At 35.0% G+C, this 26,826-nt stretch overlaps 1 protein-coding gene across 3 annotated transcripts in view; it reads right to left on the bottom strand.

Moving 5' to 3' along the window:
* Positions 1-348: 348 nt before the first annotated feature.
* LOC145232018 (SLIT-ROBO Rho GTPase-activating protein 1-like) overlaps positions 349-26,826 on the bottom strand; it is a 28,453-nt gene continuing 1,975 nt past the window's right edge. The window contains exons 2-24 of one of the 3 annotated variants that reach the window (XM_080096506.1): positions 21,324-21,510; positions 20,104-20,275; positions 19,305-19,442; positions 19,008-19,106; positions 17,910-18,038; positions 17,216-17,364; positions 16,612-16,789; positions 15,930-16,154; positions 13,121-13,205; positions 12,881-12,911; positions 10,926-10,953; positions 10,007-10,111; positions 9,057-9,225; positions 8,724-8,829; positions 8,045-8,177; positions 6,222-6,420; positions 5,513-5,699; positions 4,956-5,063; positions 4,491-4,624; positions 3,794-4,017; positions 3,155-3,211; positions 1,841-1,958; positions 349-1,413 (exon numbers count right to left, since the gene is read on the bottom strand). In XM_080096506.1, coding sequence (XP_079952632.1) covers positions 1,043-1,413; positions 1,841-1,958; positions 3,155-3,211; positions 3,794-4,017; positions 4,491-4,624; positions 4,956-5,063; positions 5,513-5,699; positions 6,222-6,420; positions 8,045-8,177; positions 8,724-8,829; positions 9,057-9,225; positions 10,007-10,111; positions 10,926-10,953; positions 12,881-12,911; positions 13,121-13,205; positions 15,930-16,154; positions 16,612-16,789; positions 17,216-17,364; positions 17,910-18,038; positions 19,008-19,106; positions 19,305-19,442; positions 20,104-20,275; positions 21,324-21,510 — 3,332 coding nt within the window. In that variant the 3' untranslated portion in view covers positions 349-1,042. Of the gene's footprint in view, positions 1,414-1,840; positions 1,959-3,154; positions 3,212-3,793; positions 4,018-4,490; positions 4,625-4,955; positions 5,064-5,512; positions 5,700-6,221; positions 6,421-8,044; positions 8,178-8,723; positions 8,830-9,056; positions 9,226-10,006; positions 10,112-10,925; positions 10,954-11,733; positions 11,864-12,880; positions 12,912-13,120; positions 13,206-15,929; positions 16,155-16,611; positions 16,790-17,215; positions 17,365-17,909; positions 18,039-19,007; positions 19,107-19,304; positions 19,443-20,103; positions 20,276-21,323; positions 21,511-26,826 lie in introns of all 3 variants that reach the window. The other 2 variants (XM_080096503.1, XM_080096505.1) reach the window with 2 other exon arrangements.

The following is a 26,826-nucleotide window of genomic DNA, read 5'->3' on the forward strand; positions in this document are numbered from 1 at the left end:
CAGTGGTTCCCGACCGGGAGGAATTTTAAAACTTGAGGGGATGATTTTTTAAATGTTCACAAGTTGTTTGTAAATAGATACCTATAAGTTCTGGGAATATGACTTGTGAAGTTAATAAAATACCCAATTTTAAATAATTTTTGTATGGTTTAGCATCTACTATAAAATATATTAGGGAGCAATGAAAATGTTTTGAATTGTTAACTGAGGAATTCGTCGAAAAAGGTTGGGAACCACTGCTTTATGGTAAGGGGTGACAACTAAACAATCGCTATAAAGTTCTAAAATAAAAATATATTTTAAAATGTTGTCTAAATCCAGATTCCCGTACTAAAAGAACAGACAGTATTGAAACCACAAATTTACTTTCATTTCATTCCAAGTGATGCGATGACGATGATGATAACAATGATATAATAATAATAACTATTCACGAAGACCTCATGATCACGTGAAAGTCTCATGGCAGTCGGGCACTCACGAAATCGTGATTTTTTTGCGAACATAGTTTTAAATCACAACACAAACAGTTCAGAATGGAAAAGAATCAGGTCTATGTAAGAAGATGAACCAGCATTCAACCTTAAATGACAACAAGGCAAAGCAGCTGACAAAAATAAGTTCGATGACAAGAAAAGTTTGCATCGATACTTAGACACTCATGTCAAAAAAGTTCAATAAATGTTTGAAAGAAAAATGGTACAGGCCTTTCAAGTACCGCACTCTCATAGAAAGTACCCTTAAAACATGCAAATAAACTAATTTGTTTGATGATAAATTAGTTCCTTTTGAGTTCCTAAACAGCGGATAAGTTTCACACAAAGAAAAGTGCTTGCAACAATAAGTCGATTTACACAAGGATAAAACTGATTTGAACAAAGCGCAAACAAACAAAAGCATCGCTCAAAAAACACAGACGGCAAGTCGAATACAATATTATTATTAATATTATAACCAGATACACAAAACATAAAACTGTTACAATAAATTTGCAACAACGTACAATAGATAAAGAGCGTCGCCATTGTCTTCAGAAAATTCGTCACAATGCCGTTTTTCTGACGCTCTGTTTCACTTGTTGAGCGTACTTCGTCTTCGTTGAGTAGGTCATACGTAACGGTTCGTGATTTGGGGTTCTAGAAGGCTCCGGAGCCGAGGAACCGAAATCCTGCGTAACCAGGCTCGACATTCCTTGGTATCGGTGTGTAGGAACTTGATAGTGAGAAGAAGAGTTGTTATTATTATTGTTGTTTGAGTTTTTTGAGTGTTTTTCCCTTGAGCCTCTGAGTTGGCTTTTCCAGTTTCCACTCGACTGAGGCGAAGGTCCGGATTTTTCATGTCTGCTATCTGATGACGATAAGGTGCTGGCGTTCGAATGGATAGGCGAATCAGAACGAGAACTGGATAAATGACCTACAAAATATTTAATGATCAATAAAACATAGATGAATTCAACTACACCATTCTTGTAACGATTTCCACCTTTAATATTGAGCATCACAAGTTTGGAATAGTTTATTTCCAGGCTAAAATCAATAAACGTTTTCAAACTTGTGAATTTACATTGGGTACGAAATGATTTTCAACACAATCAAGCAAGAAGTCCTAAGTCATGTACTTTGGAAAAACTTTTGGAAATCTCGAAATTGGTCATTTCAAAAAACAAACAAAGTAGCTGCTTTAAACAAACCTCGTTTTGATGTGCGACATAACAAGCAAGATAATGTATTGCCTCGTCTAACTATAGTATAATGTATACATTCTGTGAACCGAGTCGTATAAAATTTAACCCATTTTTGCCTATTTTGGTTTGGTATAAAAAAACCGGACAGAAATGTACCACGGTTTTCCAAAGTGTCCAGTACAACATCTGGGGCGCCCTCATGTGGTTGAATCGGTCCGTGAATATCCAAAGCTTTAAGTTCGTCCAAGGCGTTTTTCATTGTGTCCTCAATCACCTACAAATGGCTGAGTTTTAATTTTCTGGCTATGGACACACTGTTAAAAAGGTGATTTGCAAAACGGTTATATACAAGGTAAGCAGAAAAATACACAGACATAAGAAGCTTCTGCATGCGTACGGCCATGCAAACAACATCAGTAATGGACATATATTTCCACAAAACAATTATATAAGCGCATGCTGCGAACGAAAATGCAGAAAGCAGAAGTTTTTTTATGAAGTGTATTTTATTGGAAAAGTTAATTTAAAACCAAGAAGCTACAAATTACTAATATTGTTTCTTAAGGTAGAGCTACTAACATACAAAATTCCTTCAGACAAGTCTGCTAAATCTTGCTAGGTGCCGTAATAAGCACTTGCACAAAAAAGGTATAGAATGTAAGTTATTAGGTGAGGAAAACTTGTTTAATGTGAGTTCTTCTGTTAGTAGCTCTAACATTCTTAAGAGGTCAACTTTTTAATACAGCCTAAATTGTAAAATTGTTAGTTGCATTTGTATTCATGTTAATGTGGTTATATTCTTGGTTACATATTTCTTTTTGTTACGTTTTACGTGTTTATTGGTGCTTTTATGGTGATAATATCTCATAAGTAAAAAATAGTTTTAGAACCTTAATAATTTGGTCACAAAAATAATGCTTAAATTAGGAAGTTTTTAGGACAGTGGTTCTCAACTAGATTTAGGCCAAGGACCATAAAACCAATTACAGAATATTGTAGACCATTCCATTTTCAAGTAAGGATAAAATAAGCATACACAACAAGTAGTTGACTTGAAATATATTTTATTAAAACAAATTGCAGAAGTCAACATAAAATATTTACCCTTATCATTTTGACCAGAATTACATTTTTTTCAAACACAATTTTCTAGAATTACTTATCCCCAAATATAGTAAACGTCCTGTGGACCACCCAAGAAAGGTCCATGTCCCACCAGTTGAGAACCACTAATTGGCTAGATCAAAGAGAAAAGTCAAGAAATAAAACAGCCATGCTGCCAATACAATACAGAGAGCACACTCAAAAACAGCAGCAATTGTGTATGACTTCGTACAAAACTCAAGGGTGTGATTGAAAATAACAAACTGATTGAAATAAAAATTAATACATGTATGGTCGAAAATTAGGGAATGATTGAAAACAAAAGCGTGATGACAATATATACGTCGGCAAGCCTTTTTTGCTTACTTTACGTGGGGCACCGGTTTCTACGTAAATACGAGGCACGGTGCCGTAAGGTTTCTTCTGTAGGGAGGAAAACACAGAGATGTTGAACAAAAATAAGGCTTTTTTTCCAAATTAAAACTGTTAGCACATCTTTTCAGTTAATGCTCTACTTACTGACCAAAGCATCTGATTTCTAAATAAATTCAGCCATGTGTGTATAAAAGCTAGACCATTTAACCCAGAAAAATCAGAACAAAACCATTAATTTTGGTACAAAAAAGTACAAAACTTTATATTAACTTTCGTATATGGACTAGGCCAAACTTTTGACAAATTGAAGTCCTGGTATTTTATCTTTCAACCTTGATTCTGGTTAATGGCAAAGTCTTTTTATTGCATAATGCATCCCAAACTATAGCCTATCAGCTCTAAAAATATTCCATTAAATGTGAATTGCTATTGACCAGTTTCATCTGTAAATTTATTTGAACCAATAATGTGGTGGGCAAATAACATGAACACACACAGTAGCCATATCAGAAAAACCCAAAGCATTGAAAAATGCTTTGAGATGGTCAGCTCAAATCACCACCAGCCTAAACACCACTACTTCAACCATGCACCATTTTTTTACCAAACACCAATGCAAAAAACACCAACCTGTATGGTGTCTGGTTCTGTACCAGGTGGACCAGCGGCACCACTGCCACCACGCTTAAACCTTGCAATGCGTTCGGCAACCGACATAGAAGCTGGGTCTACATCTTGATTCGACGTGAATACATTGTCCTTTGCAGCTTGCTCGTCAGTGTCTGTGGTGAGAGTTTCTCTCATACTTCCCGATCTGTACACTTTGTTACCAGCTTCAGGTGTCACCACCAGTCCTGCAAATCATAGAGAAAAAAACATTTATCACTTTGACAAAGCAATTGGGCTTAATTACAGTAATCTGCAGAAAAAACTAATCAGGTTCTTGCACAGTATTTCAAACATCAAAAATATTCAGAAATGGCTTCCTAATAGGATAAGGAAGGCAGAATGTATTTCTGGCTAGATTTGGGCCTGAATTTCAACTTTGTCATAGTTAATGTTGGAAATTTAACAAATACGACAGAAATATAGTAGCTTTCAATACTACCTTTGCTCATAAACTGTAAGCTATCATTTTCTTATGTTCTTACACATTGAATTTCTTATCAATACAACATATTCTTGAAATCATCACAACCCTAATCTCTACTGGGCACATAGTGTATTTTTGTTTGCACAATACAGAAAAATAAAAAATATGTTTATCCTCAAAAATTCGCAAACAAAACATTAACAGCAGAATAGAACAAATAACAAGCAGCCCTACCAGCCTTCACTGCCTTATTGGCAATAATCCTCTGTTGTCGAATGTAATCTTGCACATTGTTGTATCGATCCAACGACTTTGTTTTCATCGGGAGTTTTGAACCATCAACTGGTTTTGGGTCAGAACTAGATCTCCTGTGAAAAACAGTTAACATTGTGTACTGGTACCAAGGATCAAAAAAACTTGGGATTAAAAAGTAACAAGGCATCATGTACTTTAGCAAGTTTAGCCAATTATTGTAACATAAAGTCTTGGAGGCCTGCAGGTGAAATGTTGGGTCATCCGGGCTCAAACTTTGATTAACTAACTAACGTGTGTAAATTTGAATAAGTTTAAAGAACTCTTTCTTGACCAAATGCTCGGAACAAACCAGCGTTGGACAAAAAAATCTGACAAAAACAGTATGTGCCCCCTTTTGAGAATACTTTGCAAAAAATTAAAGCTACAAATATAAAGATTTAATACCTTGAGGGTTGGTTAAAGAAAGGAGCTCCCTTCTGTGATGGAGATTGTGGCGTTCCTCCACTGTCCAAACTTATTTCTGATTCTGCTCGACTTGATACATCTCCATCTCTGTAATGCACAAAGTTATACCTATTCTTCAAGCATCAAAATTGCCCTGATAATTGCTGTAATCACCACGAATGAGTATAGTCGAAAAAAGGATAAATGACACAGTTAAAAAGATTCGTGTTTAGGTAATACCAAAATTAGGTAATTTTAAACAAAACCAAAGCCAGGCACGTTTATCACACAAGTCAGGTTTTTTGTTTACAAAAGGCATTTCTGTTTGTAGAACAATATACATGGATCTGTTCATAAGTTTAAAGATAAAAATAACAGCCTAAACAGATGTAAAAAATGACATGCATTATTGCTCAAACGTTTCGGCAAATGCTCATTTTGTAAGCAGAAATAAAAAAAATTTGCATGTTCACAGAAAATATGTGGCAAGAGAAATTTAAACAGATTGCTTTGCCTAAAATTGTACAAAAAACAAATTTCTACTAAGGTCAACTTACAGAGAGTCATGCACAATGATGTATGCATGTGGAACGAGTCCATCTCTGCCTTTAAAATTTCCTTCCCACCAATCTTCAGATGCTCGACGATACAAGGTCAAACTATCGCCCTTGAAGAAGGTCAACTCGCGTTCTGAACGACCTTTGTAGTCGTACTTAGCCACTCCCTCAACTATTTGCTCAGATTCTGAAACACAAAAAGTTAATTGCAATTGTATGTGCCTGTATAAGCTACAAGCAAATATATTCAGACTTTGCTACACACAGTCTAAGTGCTTTTGAAATTTGTTTCAACAGAGTTTCTGATTTTGAACATTGTCAAGAGACTCCAGACATAATCAAGTTTAATAGGTTTTAGAGTCGGAGGATTGTTTATGTTTGCCGGATGAACAAAAAAGGGAGTTATAGTTTTTTTTTCACATACACTTTTTCTTTGTATGGGACAAAATGCAATACCAATTAAATAACAATTATACTCATAATATTTATCTTTAATTAAATTCTTTCTATATTTACCAAAGCAAAAATTTTAAACTGGGCAAACTTAAAAGTAAGTGTTCTTTTACGTTTTACAATGATAATGTCATTCTGATAAAACCTTTACTTACAGGAATATTATGGAAAACACAGTCTTAAAATATTTGTTACAATTTTCATGAAAAAATCAATAACACAAGTTAAAGATTATAAAAAACTTCGATGCATTTACCGTCGTCACTAACACTTGAATGTGCACTATGGGTCGCAGAATGATGTTCTGCATTTGTTTGGTCGCTGTCTGCTGTGATTCCGTCAGCCACAGTGGAAACGGTGTCGTCTGGCCCAAAATCATCAGATGCCATCACTGTTTCATACAGCGGACCATCCAACATAGAGGGAAATATTTCATCATGGTGCAATACTATTGTCTGAAACATGTCAAACAAGCGATTGTTGTGTAAGTTCGCATTTGCGCATATTTCTATGATGTTAAAATGATGGACGTTTAAAAGCTGAGGTTTCGAAGTAGGAGTAAATGGCCAAAAAAATCAGTTTTGACATTTCCTGGGGCAATAAAAAGGATTTGCTTGATTTTGTACATATTGTGTTTACAATGTTATGTATATATGCCAGCGACAAATGCTATGTACATATACTAGTTTGCAAAGTCCCAGACAGAAATGATTCTATTAGACTTCCTATTGCAGCAGTTTTGAGAGATCTTTTTGTCAAGAAACTGTAGGGTTAAATTCTGTCTTAATTCTGAAAAAGGCAAATAAGTCGAGAACTCCTAATATAAAGTACAGGTTGTCAACAAAATCCTAAAAAGTTACAGTAAAGTCTCAAGGGTATTCGAGTTATAGCAGAAAGTTTCTTCCTTAGAATTCTATTTAATACATGTGGTACAACCATGATGCGAAAAAAATATACACTGTAAAATAGGTACTTAACAGTCAACCCTCCAGAGACCAAAGGCTATCCATTTTAACTCAAGTGATGACCTTCATAATAACCAATCAGCTTTTTAACAGTTAAGGCTTTGGGGATGTTCAGTAGGATAGGAAAATGGCAGCGTGGTAAAATACAAATCTCTTGAGAGATGACCTCACCATTGCTACTGGCACCAAAAGCACTTACGCCCTGCCGCAGAGATAAAAGTTTGTGAATGGCAGATGTGCGATAATTGAGCGCCTTAAACAATTGGCAAACAAGCCTTGTGGTCTTGTAATGAGACATTCTGCATGGAAGTGCACTTGGGTAATAATAGTTTCTGAATTTAGGTTTAGTTAACACTTTTAGTTGTTATTCACAAACACAAGCCCAACATTTTTAAACTTTTTTACCCTTGCAGAAGCCTTAAAAAAAATATAAAAAAAATATCCAAAAACCATATGCCACATATTTCTCATTTCTAGATAGTTGATTGTATCAAATACACGGCTAAACAAAATAATAATTATTAGACCAGTGTGTAAACAATAGTCCTCATTTGCAACATTTGATGGAATTTTAGAGTTGTGCTCGGCACAGGAGATTATTGCACAATTTGTGTCATTTTTTCTAGCAAACCCCTTTGAGACCATTGTGGTTAAGAAACACTGCACTAGCCAGCAATATGCTGAGAAGGATAATTTTAACGAACACATGCATGATATAGGACTGAATACAGTAAATCTCTGTTAACCTGGACACGTTTGGACCAAACAATTGTCTGGATTAGGTAAAGATCCGGATTAATTGATGTCAATTACTTAAAGCCTTACCACATTAAAAATCATTTGTGTCTCGAGTTTGTCAGAATTAGGCGAAGATCAGGATTAACAGAACCCGGTTTAATCGAGATTTTCTGTAGTTGCATCAGTATTAACTGAACTATCATAAATCTGTGCAGTTAAAAAATCAACGCACATGATAAAAAAAGGGTGATTATGTCTGACACTGTGATTAAGACTTTTCAAACACAATCATTGACACAGCCAGCCAAAGCTTAGTTCATGTTGCAATTAATCATACAAAGTAAATGTTAGTTTTTGGTTTAAGGCAATTACCCACCTTAATAACTTCGTTAACATTAGCCTGGCATGCAACCTGATCGCAGTTGTCAGGCACTGGTAGGAGGGTAGGACCGAAACATACCGCTATGTTGTAAGCGTCCATCATATTTTCATCGCTGTTCTGCGACAAACTGAGCAAACAAAATGACAAGTTACTATCTTTGATTTCAGGTAACATACACATGTTTACATACATTTTCCATGAACTAGTAAGTACTGAAGCTAAGTTTACTATACACTTTGATAAAATAGGCTAGTGATGAATGACTTCACATTAAAGTTTACAGTCTATACTTATTTTCTGGTGACTCATGATTTTATTAATACTCATTTACACATTATAAACAGTTTGACTAATATTGACTTATCTAATGTCATGTGATGTTTCAGTTAAATCCAACGCTTTATAGGAAACTATTTAATTAAAATTTAAAAATGTGATTAGCATTATCAATTTACATGTATTTTATTATTTCTTACTGACACAACTTTTTGCAAACATTTTCTATGAGCCAGGACTGTTTTGTTATTTTATGTATTTTCAAAAATGAATCCACTCTATTTTAATCTTGGCACTTTTACTAAAATTTCTTGTTTTATTGAAGGCTATAATTTTGCCAGCTAGGGCTGTTGTCAATATTACAGACCACAAATTTGAAACAAAGTTAATATCTTACTGGTTTAGGAAGGCAAATAGATATCGCATCACAATCAAGACTGACTCAGGAATGTTGAGAATGATTTGTCGGATTTTTGTCACCCTCTCTTCAATGTTGCTAATATCTAAAGAAAAAATTGTTTAAAAATCAGTTAACCACACAAAAACGAAGAAAATTCGACTTTATATTCCACCGACTTATAGAAACATTTCGGCAAAAACTAAAGAGGTCCTAGTAAAAAAAAAATTTGTTGACAAATTTTAAACTAACTTTTTCCACAATGATCACAGTTATTTTTACATATTTATTTCGATCACATACTACTGTGAAAAACAAAGTTAAAAAACCTACGTGCACATTTTTCAAGGTCTTCAAAAATATATTGTGGAAATAGCTTCTCATCTAATTGTCTGAAATACAGCTTAAGTAATCCTGCAACTGAATTAATATCTGCGTCATCTTCTCGTTCACTGATGGGATCTTCACCAGCTTCGAATAGTCCTTTCATCTCAGTTATTTCCTGTACAAAATGACAAGGCTTTAATATACTTAATCAACATTGCCGCATGTTGATTAAATTATAGGATAGGGTTACCAGACGCCCAGAGATGTCCGGAATTCCGGCATAAAATCTGTGACTTTTAAATACACTTGTAATGTCCAAAAAACTGGTAGCCTACAAGTTTTCAAAGTGGCCGAAATTTGCTGGTGTGATTCAAGCAAGAGGGAAAATGCCTTATCCTGTTAATATTCAAAACCGATTGATTGTTTTTTCTTTATTTTTAGTGTACACGGATGTTTAAAGCGGTTTACAGTTACTGTCGTCTGTGCGGTTTTTGATACACGGTTGTATCAAACACAATATGGCGTCAGTTTAGTATCAAGTAAGGTATTTATTGAAATTGTCAGGAATTCAGCCCACTCAGATATGTTAACTGTATTAAACCATTCTATGAATATAGATTATTGATTAATGTACTGATGCTCAAACTTATGCTTGCAGCAGACTGACAAATATTGTTTTGATTACAAATTTGCTGACCAAAAACAGCACAGTTATATTCAAAGAACTAGATGTACATCAAAATAAACGCCACACCACAAAAGTATTAGTGCCACAAGAATTAAAATCATTATTCTACCACAAAAAAGTTTTTTCAACACATAGCTTTTTAATTTTGTAAAAATTACAAGGTTTTGCTAAGTTATCGGTTTATGGTTTTCGCCTGTGAAAAATAATTTAACTGTATTTAAAATTAAAAACCAGCAATTAATTTCTAAATCTTTACACAAATGCTAACCTGGTGTGAACCAGGAACTCGAAAGATGCCCTGATGGTGAAGGCCGTACAAATTAATGATACGAATGCAACTTTCGACGACAAGTGGAATCGAACGACCAGATTCCTACAAGTAAGTAGATTGTCAGTACAAGTAAAAATTTGCATAAGGCCTTTACATATGGATGCATAAAGTATAATGTCAATGCAATAGTTGCCAACTTTTTTAGGTATATTAGTCTTATTTAGTATATCATGGTTATAGCCAGGGTTGCCACACCATTCTCATTTATAGGATTTGTCCTTATTTCTAAGAAATGTCCTTGTATGTGACTTGGGTCCTTATTTTGTCTTATTTTTAACAATTACAAAACTTCTATCTTGGTAAAATGACAGTCAAATCCCTGCTACAAGTAAAAGTAAACCCTTTGACTTAAAAAAGGTGACTTGAAAACCAGTTTCAAGCCATGCAATATCAGATAAGTAATCTATGCATTTTGAAATATTTAACTACTTTATGCATCCAATACATATTATTTTTTAACAATATATATATGTATATGGTACAGATTTTATTTCTCAAAAACGTTGTTAGGGTCAGTGTACACGAAGTGCAGAATTTTTCTGGGCACATACACTCATGACATTTCACACGAAAATGCATTTTTGTGTAATATATTTAGCATGGTCATGCGAAATATATTAACATGTGCAACAAGGTTGTGGAAGCTACAATTTAAGCACATCTATAAAATCCATACACAGTGCATTTTTTGGCAGAGTGTTTTTTACCATGTGTAGTGCACAGAAAAATGACTGCACAAATGCAATGCCGTTACGAATGAACAACACATCAATAAAACACCAAAAACATTTGGTTAGTGGAACAAGATTTATGTTTTGCCAAACCCAAGGCACCATGCTACGTACAATAAACTTACCTGTAATTTTCTTAAGGACCTGCGAGGCCTTATAATAAAACAAAAAACGCAAATTAAGATTCATGTATAAAATATAAAAATAGCCCAGCAAAGGTCAAAATGCTTTTTTTCATGAATCGAATCTTTTTTTCCAATTTGTTTAGGTTTAAACCTGGATTTTTACGACAAAAAGAACTATATTTCACCCTATAATACAGATTAGGAGTTGTAGAGTTAAGGTATTACTTTTATGAATGAATACATAACACAGCTGACAGAAATATGATAAAGATCCCAAATGACTTATAAGGCAAATCACATTTTCATGAAATATTTATTAGCCTTTAGGGAGGAATAAAAATCCTTTATGAAAAGTGACATGCTATTTGAGAGCCATATATTTTTTTACCATTACCTCCTATTACTAATATTGTTCTTTAAAAACACAAGTGTGTTAAAAAAATGTGTTTGTTCAAAACTTTTACATTCATATTAATAATATTTGTAACTATGTGTTTTAGGATTGATTTAAAATAGCATGTTATACGAATTCAAATTAGTCCAAGTGTTTTTTCAAACTGAAGAAGGCTCAGTAAGGAAGGCTACTAAAAAAACTGTTTTAATGCATATACCCAAAATATGATAATAACCTATCTGTTGTCACCAGCTGCACTGATGAAACCTTATAGGTTGAAACAGTGTGCACTGCCTGCCACTTAAATGCATTTTTTGATTTTGTTCTTTTGTCACAAATCAGAATAACTTTTTTGCTTTTTATGATTTCAAAGCATTGCAACCTTTGCTTTAGGGGGGCACCTGATAAAGTTACCTTTAAATAAGCTTCTAAGTTAGTACTGAAATATCCCGCCGCGCCCTTTGGAGCCGGACTATGCTTAGAACGCTTCCTGCGGCCCGTTGACCGCATACTAGGTTTTGGCAGAACCCTTGGTGGACCCGGCCTGTACCACACACCATCACCATGACAACACACACGGAACGGCGACAGGAAACATTAAGAAAAGCAAACATGCCAGTGTTAATATGCATTTTAACCAATTTATGCATTGCCAAAGTCAGTTTTTTTAAGTTTATGAATATTAATGCTTTGAAAACAAGGTTTTTACACATCAGTAAATAATTTAGCCATTGTTTACTTTGGACATATTGATTCAAAAGCCACAATTCGAATTTGCAAATTGGGATAAAAAGAAATAATACTTTAAAATATTGTCTAAATATTAATATGTTTTAGAGATTAAATTTTTAGCGATTTACTAATTTATTTTTGTTAGACAAGACATTTAATGGCAAACATGCATCAGCTTAAACTATTGATATCATGCATTTATTGATAACAAATAAAGCTCTAAATTCAGAGGTAAAGCAGTTCAAAGCATAGTAAAAAAACCAAAGGCTTTTTCTGAAGTGTCACTTTATAGGATGTGGGCGGGCTATTAATTACTTCCCACTAGCGTTGATTGGCATGTCTAGTAGTTCTAATTATCACTTGTACAAAATCTTTCCTCGTTTGAAGATATCACTATTGCAGGGTTACTCTAGTCCAATTTTACATTTTTTGCAACACAGTTTTTAGGATTTTTTATCACTCATATTAATTTTTCAACAATAAAAGTAAGTTTACAAAATCTGGTAATTTAAGATTCATATCAAAGGCAGTATTTTTTGTTGATTTTTTTTGTTATCTTATCAACTTTTTACAATAAAAGTACAATAAACCCCGGCTAAAGAAGATTTGGTTAAACCTGATCTTCGCCAAATTCAAAACTTGAGGTACAAATAATTTGTAATGTAGTAAGGCTTGAACTAATCGACATCAGCTGATCCAGGTCTTTACCCAATCTGGACTATTTTTTGGTCGAAAGGGGCCTGGATTAGTTTACTGTACACTTACTAAATTTGATTTCAAGACTTATATCAACTACAGTATTTTTATGTCAAAATTATGTTTCTGTTACCTTGTGAATGTATCTTCTCCAACGGGTACTTCTGAAAAACAAAAAAAAAAGAATTTAAATACTCACAGCTTTAGCTAATAAAACTACAAAAAAATTAAACTTTTAACAATTGGCTTGCTTCTTAAAGAACAGCAAAGCAAACACTAAAAGGTCAAGTGTTTTGCTTACTCCCTTGATATTAAGCTGGGTTGAAAGAGTTTTGTCTGCAATTGTTCAAACTCATGATATATTAAAACCAACCTTCTGTAAGGGCCTTCTTAAGAATATTTTGTTTCACTTCAAGTCTATTCAGCTGGTTGCCCTTCTGCAAGAATTCTTCATATTTCTGCAAATGAAAGAGAAAATGTTGAGTAAAATGTTACGTTTTACCAGCTTTGGGGTTTACCACTGCATCAACCAGAATAAAAAGTTACAGTAAGTTACAGCTAACATCTATCTATCTATTATGTGTTTTTAGATGCTAAAACAATAAAACAGTTTTCAATAAAATTGGTAAACACAAAATGTTCATAAAAAGGTAAAAAAAATTTCTAGAACTTGAGAGTAAAGGAAAAATTGTTGAATCCAACTAAACATTACAAAATTATTTAAAATACCTTTCAATGCACCAACCAATAAAGTATGCAAATCCTAGATTATGTAATTCAGTAAGTATAGCCTGTGTTAAATTTTCACGTTTTGGGGGCCTGTGGGTGAACTGCTTGGTCATCCGGGGTCAAACTTTGGGAAGGCCCAATAACTAACATATGTATCAATTTCAATATGTTTAAAGTACTCTTTGTTGACCAAACACTTGGAAAAAACAGATGATAATGGATAATTAAATGTAAAAGTTTGGACAAAAAATATTCAACAGTTTGTTAGATCTAAAAAATGATCTTCTTTGGTCAACACATGCACTACAAGGGCCAATAGCAGACTAATATATCTACAATACAGTTCAGCACAATTTGAGTAGCGATGTGGCAAAACAACCGTTCTCTGTGAACTGTGCATGTAACCTTAGGGTTAATGGTTTCAACTGTCTTTAGGTGTTTGTGAGTTTTAATCAAGAACACTTAAGTGGGATTGCTTGAACTCAAACAACTTAAGTGGGTTGTACCAAATTATGAGTCACTGATCCTCAACACACAAAAAACGCAAATATGGCTTTGCTATATATTTTCACTATATATTATGTACCCTATTTATATATTTATGATACACACCATTTGACCTATACGCATGATTGGGGTCACACACATGTTTATGGAAATTGATTACCATACAAAGACTGTACGATTATTATTATTGAAAGGACAAGTTAGTAGAAAGCATAAACTCACTCAAAGTAACAACATTTTTTATTAGAATGGCAATAAGAAACTTAACATGAGAACATAATGTTCAACCACAACCCAATAAAGATACAACTATTATACACAACTGTGTTATCATGCCATATTATATTTCGACTTCAGTTGCAGTACATATACATTTATGTGTTCCTAGTTTATGTAAAAAAATGTTTTATTTTAAACTGCTATGCATGTAGGTGCGAAACATTTCTCATGGACTGACTACAAAACTTATTACCTAATGAGTTCCTGTTCCAAAAAAATGTGTCACCCACATCAAAGACCCCATGCCTCCGTATAACATTACATCACAAATCTTACATATCCTAGCATGGGATTAAGTTACTTACATGACACGCACGAGCGCAAAATGTTTTTGTTTCATAAATTTACAATGTTGTCTGCTCGAATGGCTTAAACATGAGGTAATGTTTTTGTAGTTTACAGTCAACACATGGCCACATGCCAGCGATTAAATGAACCTGTTCCTGTTTTGACACAAAAGGCACCACAACAAAATGAGCTAATCGCCAACACAAACTCAATATAACATTGTTGTCAACCCAAACAAGCCATTACAGCAAGCTCTTGACCCACTGTCATGGTGTTTAAGTATAGATTTTAGGATATGTAACAAACAATGTCCCCTCTAGTTGTCTCTCCGCAATTCTAACACATAAAAAATCTACTCTCGAGATACATGAAAATTTATGGCGTGCATAAATGGGTGTGTGGTAACAATAGGCCTTAGTGCATCTGTACTGCACATAAACTGGTGCATGGCCACAACATGTACATTTAATGTTGCTTACAGTGGTCCTCAGTGTGCTCAGCGAGCTTGTGTGTATGCCAAGACACAAAACCAGTTTCACAATTGGTATTAACCTGTATGTCTCTACGTTAATTGTACGAAAACAAGACTTGTACCATTTCGAAGTGCTGGTAATAAGTATACATGTGTACAGCAGTATGTTTGATAATTATCAGCTACTTATGCAAGATGTTTGTTAGCTTTAACAGCAGGACTATATTTAAAGAGGAAAAAACTGTACCAATAATATAGGGTTAACCCTGTGCACCCACTAAAGAAACTAAATCACTTTTTTAGTCTGGCACAAACCAACAGACAACCCACACTAATGCAACATAACAACAAAAGCTAAAGTAAGAACTGTTTTGGGTCAACCATTTATAACTTGGTTTAAGCGAAGTCCAAACAAAATATGTTTATCTTATTTAGCTACTGTTTGCTTATACAAAGAAATTGCAAAGTTGTAAACACAACTATCAAAACTTCACGGGAAAATAAAGAATGTTTTTTAAGGACTTCCTAACTTCAGTATTTATAAACAGAAGCCACAATGCTAAATGTTACAGCTCTATTAGCCTCAAAGGGGTAACATGCGAAAATCCTTAAAAAGTTCCTAAATGCTATGCAGTATGTAAGCTATTGCTGCCAGGCATAGTATCAAGTTTAAAGAGCTCTTCTGGCAAATGTGATTTTATTCCGACGTTTCGACGTCCTATACAGGTCGTCTTCATCAGTGTTATTTACCCTGATGAAGACGACCTGTATAGGACGTTGAAACGTCGGAATAAAATCACATTTGCCAGAAGAGCTCTTTAAACTTGATGCTATACAGTATTTGGCAACTCCTAAACAATGTGTGAAACCTTCAAAACAGAATACTGTATCATGCAACAACTTTTACCAGAAAAAAATAGGCTTCTGTGTCCACAATTTTTGATCTGGTACTTGCGACATCTTTCCCAGAGAATGGAGTTGGAAGGCTGGCAAAAGCAAGCACAGGGACTGCAAGGGCACTGATCCCTTCTTTTGGCGACCTTGTGTGCGAAAAAGGTGACGTAAGGTCAGTCCGGATACTGGATGCAAGTTGATGCATAGAACTCTTGGTTGCTTCGACTGACTTGACAACCTAGGAGAGTTTGTCATGTAAGTCCATAGAACCAAACTAGATCAAGTTGATAAAATTTTGGGCACACTTTTTTAAATATAACCCTTTGTAATTGCTTTAGGAGACTGACAATAGGACTGTTAGACACATACAGTACACCTTGGTTAATCCGGACCAACTTGGACCAAAAAATCTGCCTGCATTATGTGAAGATCCAGATTAACCGATGTTGATTAGTTACCACATTAACAATTATTTGTGCCCTAAGATTTGTCCAGACTAGGCAAAGAACTGGATTTACTGAATCTGGTTTTAAGCAAGGTTCACTATATATACTTCAAATAAATGTTTATTGTCAGAAAAATGTTTGTTGCAATAAACAAAGCATTGCATTTAAAATTTTTACCTTGCTTGTAAGGCACCACTAGTTGTAATTATATACAAAGACAAAATCTTTAAATTTGTAGTCTCTATGTACCTCTTCTTGGTCAGTAATCATCTGCTTCACTGTCCTCTCGATTTCGATGAATCGTTTATCAGTTTCTTTGTGCAATTGGGGGAGCGCCAACGATATTTTTTTCATGTCGTCATCAGGGTGACCTCCGTATACAAACTTGGGAGGGCGTGCAAATGAATTGTCATTGTTTTCCAAAAATCTGACAACATATTACCACAGTGAGTTTTATTAGAAAGCAATTTGTGATTGTTTGTTTTATTTTTTTCGGACTTAATGATTATAATATATTGTTTATTCACAATAAAAAATCACAAAATTTTAAAATAAATGTATTATTGTTGGAATATTAAAATGGTTTTGCATGCATTTTGGGTTTAGTTAAAAATCATACTTTAAAAAGTTTTTTTAGTTTATTAAAGTAATGCTGGATCAAACCATGACCTGTTTAGCTGATTTAATTAGCCAAAAAACACAATAACCCGCGTATGAATTTTGTGTTTTAATAAAAAAAACTACCTTACGAAGTTCTTTACAGTTTATTATACGATTGTTGACAAATCAAAAGAGGAATTTTTCAGCTAAATTTCATGTCAAATTAGTCAAAAAAATATCTACAGCAGTGCACCTTTGGCGATCTCGATTTGGTTCAATATCATCCACAGACTGTTGAAGTATATCTAATCCCTTAAGTCGAGAGTTGGCTGCGGCGGCTTCAGCTTCACCTAATGATCTCCACATTCTTTGCACTGAGCTGTGGTATCCAGTACCCATTGTCTACAAAACACATACCAATCACAAATTGGTCTACATTCTTGTCAATTAAGACAAATATAATGTTGGTGTGATGTTTCTAAACTGATTTTAAACACTAATTATAAAATGCACATACAAAAACTTAAAGTATACATACGAAAAAGTATGTTTCTAAAAAATGCCTTTACTATTAAGTAAAGCATTGGACACTTAAGTTATGTAAACCAGTGGTTCCCAACTGGAAAGGAATTTCACAACTTGAGGCGAGGAATTTACTTTAATTTATACGTGTGGTTTGTAGATAGACACTTTAAGTTCTGGGAATATGACCTGTAAAGTTAATAAAATACCCAATTTTAAATGATCTCTGTATGGTTTAGCATCTACTATGTAGTATATTAGGGAGAAATGTTTCGAATTGCTAGTGAAAAATTTGTTGATAAAGGTTGGAAACCACTGATCCATACCTTAAATTTGTGCAAAAACAGCCAGCCATTTTCAGCAAATTTTTAAATACAGCAAAAAAAACACAGATTTTTCTGTTTTTTAGCCAGTAACAACCTTACCTCGACGAGACTGTTTATATCCGTTTCATAATATTTAGTGAGGGTGGCATTAGTGGATTCAAGTTGCAAAATGTATTCGTTTCTGGCTTTCACAGATTTTAGCTTGCTCTCTGAATACTTGTTGAGCCTCTGCAGAAATACATTAAGTATTGAAAGTCAAACAAGGTCAAAGTGAGTCCATCAGTGCTTAGCAAGTTTGTTTGTACAAATCAAACAATAAGAACAACAGGCTTTTTGACAGGTTTATTGATTTATGATTGCCTTTGTATGCCAGGTCAAAACAACCACATTTGGAGAATTTAACACCTATGTTGACATCGTAAAACAAATCTGCGAACATAAATTTTATGGCACAAAGAGTCAAATGGTTAAAGCTCAACATGAGACATAGAACCGGTAACATTTTGTAAACTCAAAATTTAAAACACTACAAAAGCAAAAATGCTATAATATGTTAATGTTTTGGCAAATGCTCATGCCATCATAAGTGATATGGGTTTATACCAGGGGTGCACAACCTTTTCGCTAAGACGGCCGCATCGCAGGTTCTAATTTTAACAACGGCCGCCAATACCCTGCTTGTTTTTGTTTCAACTTTACTAACGCTGGAAATAGGTTTATATCATATTTTTACACCATTCAATGGCGCCTGTAGTTTAAAAGCCCAGAACAATTTCTAACTTGATGCACAGAGCAGTGCAGTCTGCATCGCCATCAGTGTTAACTGTTTATGGCAGCATCATATGTATTGTGACGCTTGTGCTGCCATTTTTCTCATTGTTTGCACATAATAGGCGGACAAAAGTCTGACGCATAATGGCTATGAGGCTGGTAATACTATCTCCAGCCCCACAAAATGCTTTTCGGGCAGTTTCATAATACAATTATTTTGCAAAAACGCTTTATTTACATCACAGCCGCCAGTACATATATTTTACTAAACATGTTCATGGCCGCAAAACCTCGTCCCTGCGGCCACATGCGGTTGTGCACCCATTGTTTATACCATAATATTTTTTTTTAATACACAGACTTAGAAAAGGTACAAAAATATTCATGTACTATATTTGAAAAAGCAAAAATAAAATGCAAGCACACCTTTTCTTTTAGTTTTTCTAATTTTCTGAAGGAGGTTGATCGTTTTACTTTGTTATCCATCTTTGGCGAATCCATTGATCTGTCGTTACGCTTGTCAAACTGCGAAACAAAAAAATCAATATACCATCATGCCTACACTGATCTGCTGGTTCAACATCAACAACAAAACACAGACAGACAAACAGACTGTATTGCACTAAAAAGCAACACCTGTTTGTTTTGTTATGCTTTTCTGGGGGTAACTTTTTCTTTAATTTTTGAAAGACGAACACACAGACATTGTGGGGTAAAACTGACCTGTTTTTCAGCTTGTTTCAGTTTATTCTCAGCTTGCATGCATTCTGCCCAGTAAACTTGGTACAACTGCATTGCTTGGTACAACTTGCGAAGATCCTTAAGTAAATCCTCATGAGAATCTTGTGAAATCTCCCTGGTCTACACAAACAATCAAAAACAGTAATAAAAATTTTAGATTTAAGTTGCACAAACAAAATATTGCAAGCATGATTCCATCATAAAAGAAAATAACTTTTTAGCACAACACAACCCCAAAAAAATATAACAAAATGCAATTTAGACATAATAGTTTTTAGAAAACAAGCTTTTTGATCAAAGGTGCCTAATTTCCTTTTTGCGCAGTGAGGTGATTTTAACAGTCCTTTTGAAAGTTAATGCAACTTTCTTAAATTAATAAAGTATACAGCAGTATCCATACAAATATATAAAACATAAAATTCCAACAGAGCTATTCACACTGGAATTTTTGTGACAAAAATATTTTTAACCATGTTTTATTGATAGAACAAGAATATATTTTAATATTCACAATTTATGTCCATATAGATAGTGAAGATATTAAATTGGGTCTATAAATAGGTTCATTATATTATTTTTTTATATCTTTCATATCCACTGTCAATCATATATATTACACCAGCAGTATTTTCAGTCAAAAATTGGCAGAAAACCTCTTAGCCTTATGGTTAAAACAAATATTTGTCAAACGAAGCCTTAGAGTCAAAAAATGTCCTTATTTAGATACTATTTTATCCATAGTTGATAAAATATGCGACAGTAAACATGATCTTGATGTTACCTTTTTATGTAACCTTCCAACGTCTTCAGATGTCATCTGCAAACGCGGTATTACATGGTTGAGGTAAATATTGGATAGTGTTCCATGATCTTTGCTCTCACGTTGGCATTGTTCTAGCATTTGAAACCAACATAACACTGGAGATTGCAGATCAAGATCCGGTTGCTCTTTCCTAAACATAACAGTTACGTTGGCAGTGTTTTTTTTGATAACCTTAGTTGGTGTGATCATTGGTAAAATAAATAACCTTACAGTGGTAATATTTATTGAGTGGGGTGTAAATATATACAGTTAGAATGTCAGAACCAGTCAATTTCAATTTTTTCTAATTCATTAAACCTGGCGTGTCAAAAACCGCATGCGGCCCACGAAGCCCTCCAATGCGGCCCACAAACACTCAACAACAATTGTAGTATTTTGTCAGATTTTTATCTAATCATAATAAATTGTTTTTGTGTTACTGAAAAGAGTATTACCAGCCTAGCAGCCATATGCGTCAGACTATTGTGTTCAAACAATGCGAAAAAAACAAGCGTCACAATATAGATTATGACGTAATAAACAGAAACTGATTTTCACACTGTGCAGCTCAATCTGTGCATCAAGTTGGAAATTATTCTGAGCTTTTCGGGCGTCAATAGATGGTATAAATATGATATAAACCTTTTTCTCTACATCTGTAATGTTGAAACAAAAACCAGCAGGTAATTGGCGGATGTTGGTGACATAAGGATTTAGATTAAACATCACATGCGGCCCTCGGCATAATTTCCAAACTGCAATGTGGCCCCCGAACCCCACGAGTTTGACACCCCTGCATTAAACAATTTAAGTGCACGGATCTGTTCATAAGTTTAATAAGAAAATAAATGGCCAAAATAGACATAAAAAGCGACACGCTTTGTTATTCCAGCATTTCTACAAATACTTTTATGTGACTCAAGTGGCTATAAACGGGTGTAACTGATGTGGCCTCTCATATCACTAATGATGGCATGAGCATTTGCCGAAACGCTCAAATACTAAGCATATCAATTTTACGTCTATTTGGGCCAGAATTTTCTCATTTAATTTAAATCCAGAATTACAACATAAATGTAAAAAAGCAAACTGTACAACTATATTATAGTCCCAGGAATTAGAATTGAGTAAATGAGCAACATTCATTGCATTGCATTGCAACTCAAAAACACTACCAATTCAAAAAGGAAACGACATACTTAATTGCATATAGGTTCCGCTGTTTCGTCATGTACTTTTCTGAAAGTAGGTCCAGCTTTCTGGCATACTCCGATTCGATTTCTGATTTCCGTTTAAAAAACTCCTGTATGTCGCTGAGCAGTGCCGCTCTTGACTCAGTGTGCTGGTCGAAACATTTTAATTGCTCATTCAACTGATTTCGGATTTCTGACAAATAAAATCAGCAAATGTTTAACCTTACAATAATATGAGATTGTCATAAATGTTTGGAACAATTGGAAGAAAGTAATGCATGTAAAAAAGTTTTATTTATTTTAAAATCTCAAACAAATCAGCAAATATTAAACTTATTGCAAAATATGTGCACTAAAAGTTTTTAAAAAATGCAAGTTGCATGTTATATTTATGCAAGCTTTAAACAATTTTGTGAAAACACACTTCCAAAGTAAGAGGAAATTCACGTTAAAGTACAAAAACTTTATTTTCTGGGTGCAGACGCCGTGCAGTCCGTTCTCCATATATCGTGGCGTGACTTGAGGAAGTAAACTAACTTCCTGATTTTAACGTGATGTTTGCAAGCATTAATAACCAGCAACTTTATGATGTAAAAGTCAGCGTTTACAGGCGCCCGTCAATTGTTTACGCCCTGCTACAAATCATTAAGCCATGCTATAAATACTTCATGAAGCAAAACAAGAATATCACACAAAAATCTAAATATACGACCAAAGGGCTTTGCTACTTTCATATCAACAAGTTTTTAGGCAACTACAATTGATTAATAACTGTCTTAAAGTTTAATATACTATTTTTTGTATTATATTTTTGTTTCATATCTTCAAACATAGGGAGTTGTTTAGTCACATGTAAGTGCATGGTAATAATGTTTCAAAAATGTATTGTAAACAAAACAATGTAGAATTCACAAAGATAATATATAATTTATCAATGTAGAATTCACAAAGAGAATAAGTATATATTTGAAACAACAACGTAATCAAACATCGGTAACACCCAACAAAGCAAAAATTCAATGTGAGCATGAAATCCTAGACAGGGATATGATTCCTTCACATAAGCCCTAAGGCACATCTACAGGCTTCTGAACATTTGCTTTTCAGTGTAGAGTGATATAAAAAATAGCCAAGCGGGTGCCGATAAGATCAAAAATGATTAGCATTGACAGGAAAGACCATTGATCAATGCAACACAGCCTGTAATGCATGGAGAGCAACTTCATCTAACTTTTCAAGCACTGTGATGTAAAAATAAATACCAACATAATCATACATCCATAGCATACAATTAGCTTGTTGGTGAAAAAATATGCCGGTATTTTATCTTTGATCAAAACACAATTTTGAATAGATTTAAAGATTTGAAGGTCAGAATAGTTATTTTTAAGTGGTTTCAGTGTTTTTTTTTATATGTTTCACAAATAATGCAACCCCATGAACAGTTGTAAGAATTAATTTTGTAGCAATGTAAACATAAAAAGTAGCAAACTTTGCTTAAATCATCAGCAAAGACACACCTACATTTCCGAGGTCAAAAAGTGACAATATGAGATAAGAAAATGGGCAGAGAAAGAGAGAGGTAGTTCCCAAAGGGGTGTTGTCTGTTTGTTGCAAAACACAAACTCATTCACTTTGTGCCCCAGTAATGGCCAAAATACCAGCCTTCATAACAGCTCTGTCTAATGCACGCCTAACAGCGAAGGCATTAACGTGGTCAAGTGGAAACCACTAAGCAATTCAGTAGGGTAGAGAGAAGCCATCCACTCGCTAGCTCAGGGAGCCACTTGACGCTTCCAAAGCTGTTTCGAGTGGCTGTTTAGAATACTGCACGTTGCTCTGCAGGGAGTCAAATGCTGGAATGCGTTTGTGGAATGAACCGTAGCATTGAGCGCCCTCTCTTACTTTTACAGTGTACACAGCAATGTGTGGGCTGCTATAACCGGATGCTTATAACGCATTGCAGCACTAGCGGGTCAATGGACAAAAAAACGTGATGTTTATGCTATTTTGCATTGAAGCTAATATACATCGTGTAAAAATAACAAACAACTTTTATCAGCAAAAATGCGTCAGTACTCGCTTAAAATTTGCTGAAAATCGAGGACCGTGCTAGATTCAATTCGTCACAGACTGACTGACCTCACGTAAAACGCAAATCAACAAACTTCTAGCCGGTTTTAGTGCACAACGTGAGGCATTTTATGAGTAGGAACCAAAAATGTTTCGTACGAAACAACTTTTCTTTCCAAGTTACAAAATTGGAGACACTCGTTTTGGCTTCAACTTTGAACGTCTTGCTTATTCATATATGTTATCATAAGTCCAAGTTCCGCATAACCGTACTGAAGGACCGACTTTAGACGCATCAGTAGTTGGTCATAGCGGAATTGAAGTAATGTGTATATATTGGCCTTTACATTAGTTAATTCCCACATTTTTTATGCACAAACGATTCAAAGGTTTCGTACGGTGTTCGGGTTCACCTACTTCCAAAAAAATATGTTCGCAAACCACTTGTATCGAAAAACAAAGGCTACATTCAACACCACCAGTAAATGCTCTGATTTACGTCAGAAACGTGTAAAACGAGAATAACAGTAATTATGACGCAATAATGCACATTGCATCTTTCAGAATGTTTTGTAAATGCTACGAATTTGACTAAACTCAAGTAGGTTACTAATGCTTTTGTACCAACTGGAAGGTCCAAATGTGTACCAAAGCTGGGAAACCACTGCTTTACACGATGTGTTGTGAAATGTTGGCCATGCATGGACTTGTACCTCGATAAAAAATTTGCGACGATCAAAGGAGCCGAACTGTCATCACATCAAGTTTGATTGACATGTCTCGCAATCACAAGCCGCCCTAGATTTCGTTTGTCAGCTTAGGAATGTGGCCTCATACTGACATGATACATTGTGCGTTGCTGGGTTTATGCTTTCAGGGACGAAACCAAGTACCCGTCCAAGGGTGTTTATTCGAATGGAATGTTTAAATCCGAAAATGTCACCGTAATTTGACCAGAAGGGGGCAATCTAGTCAAGTCACCACTTTTGTGTATGGTTTATTTGTCCAAGAAGTCAACTTAAGGTGTGTTGAAATAAAATCATACCCACCACCACAATACAAGGTTAGAAAAAATATATAATTTATCTACAAAGGTCGGGAGGCTGTTTGAAAAATTGGCGTGTTGGTAATTTGTCGTGGTTGGCATGTCACCAGATAGCTTGTCATTTCCAGAACCACTATCATCATAGCGCCTGACGCGCCGTTCGCCAGGGCCATCACACATGATAAGTAGCCTGCAAAGATTCCAAAGTCGCGCCGGCGTGGATAAGCATCGAAAGGCGGCCAGCATATATCGGTTAATCCAGCGACATAAAAGGTTCGGCTATTGGGAAAATCTGGCACGCACACGAAGCAAGAACTGCAAATGATGATGTACATCCGGCCTTCAATTAATCGTTTCATATGCGGACCGGCGGCTTTTCCAGTTCAATTACGACCAAATGTACAGCAACAATCATTTGACCGGCGTCGTTGATAAAATCATGATTGGATGACGCGTGTCAAGAAAAGCGAGCACATGAAAAGCAAGACGCTTGGTCATTCGACTTGCTACCGCACACACATTAGTTGGATTTTCAAGAAAACTAGGGTTTGGTAACGATGACGTTTTTATGACTCAGCTAACCAGTTTAGCCGAAACCAGAATTTTTATGTGATACACGTCTTTTAGGAAGCATAAAAAACGATATTATGGATTTTTTTATTGGCGGAACATAACATTTCAGCAATGGTTCCTTTAACGGTGCATGTAACAATACTAGAGCATGATTTCCAAATAGGAAGTTTTGTTAAGCAAATAAAAAAAATATAAAACTGTCCAAAATGCAAAACTAAAGAGCGGCCAAGCCTCCCGCAAGCAAACAATTTACGCCCACGGACTGTTCGAGCATAATTTTAAAGTCCAAACGACATGCTATTGATTTTTGTGAAGTAAAAAGTTTAAAGCCCTACAATTGGCAATAAACTGGCTCACGAGGGCTAACAGTCATTACAAAGGGTTGTTCAAAAAACGGCTCACGTACAAATATGCGGAAAGTGACAGTGTGACGTTGGCGATGTGGGCGTCACGAAATTGGATCCCGCGTCTTTACGGTTGACTGGGCGCACGCGTTAAACCGTGACCGAGCTACGAAGGGCAACAACTTGGAGTGGGTTTTGAGGTGGCGCTGACACAACATACAGTTTAACGGCGATTTCATTAGGCGCTAAAACAAACACTTCGCAAGCGGGCAAATAATTTAGCCTGGACTGGCTTGGGCAATTATAACCAAGAGGAAGACATTTTTCTTATTTACCAGTGATCGAAAATAACAAAACTTCCAGGGTACAAATGTAAGCAATTAATATATTTTATTGCGTTTCAACAATCGCTCCATTTCGCAATTTTAACAATCGCAGTTGTTATTCAAATTATCAGTGTAAAATGAAGTCCGAATAAAATGAATACATTTGTTGCATTCACTACAGTTTTGATGATATCGATACCGATATATCTTACATTTGTGTCCAATGTTTCTATGTTGAATAGTGACCGGTGTTAACTTTGTCGCAGCTGATGTAAATGCGAAATTTTGCAGATCAAACCAACGCATTGGAACAGAAATTATATTCGCGTAATGAAAGTTTACGATGGTTGCGAAAAAGCTCAAATTTCCGGGTCAGTTTTCACAATTAACGATAGCAGTCTTTCCTGAAAATCCCACAAGACCATATAAACCGAAGCGGAAACGGGCGAGAACCGAAAACAATTGTACAGTCCCCGTGGATTGTAGACTGTATTGAGCCGAAAATCCCTAACACCCATCTGAGTTTCGGGTCAATGACGTCATTGCGATCTGCGCGGTATGGTCACGTGATTTTGTGGTCGCGATATGATTGGTGTGGAATGCAAAAGCGTCACTGCACGAAACAGACATTGGCCATGCAAACTTTCTCTTAGCTGTGAGTTACTGTCAGTGGATCCATTACTTTATGAAGGCGGAAATGTATTAGAATTTGTGCATTTTTTGAAAATATAGAAATAAAAAATAAATGTTGTGTATAAGACACTGACGATGTTTCTATAGCGTAATATGTTGGTCCTAAATAAGCAAGCTAACATATTTTGACGTAGAAATAAACGTTTTCAAACTTGTTGTATAAAGTATGAGAGGTGGAAATCGTTGACAAGGATTACAATGGAATTGGAAACACTTCCCAAAGCCAATTAATAGTTTTATGTGCGCGCAAAAAAAAATTTACCGTCGCAAAAAAATACCGTCTAGTTAAAATATAATATTGCAGTTTCTTGGACAGGAAATTTAACGTAAGTTTTCACCACTTCAAGCGCAATGATGTAAACCTCACGTAGCAGACTCGAATAAACTTTAGCCACTCGTGTAAAACAGTAACGTCAGTACAGCTCTTCGCAGCCACTTATGACCTATTAGCATCG

The sequence above is a fragment of the Phallusia mammillata genome, chromosome 6, assembly GCF_965637545.1.
Source record: "Phallusia mammillata chromosome 6, kaPhaMamm4.hap1.1, whole genome shotgun sequence".
NCBI classification, from domain to species: Eukaryota; Metazoa; Chordata; class Ascidiacea; order Phlebobranchia; family Ascidiidae; genus Phallusia; species Phallusia mammillata.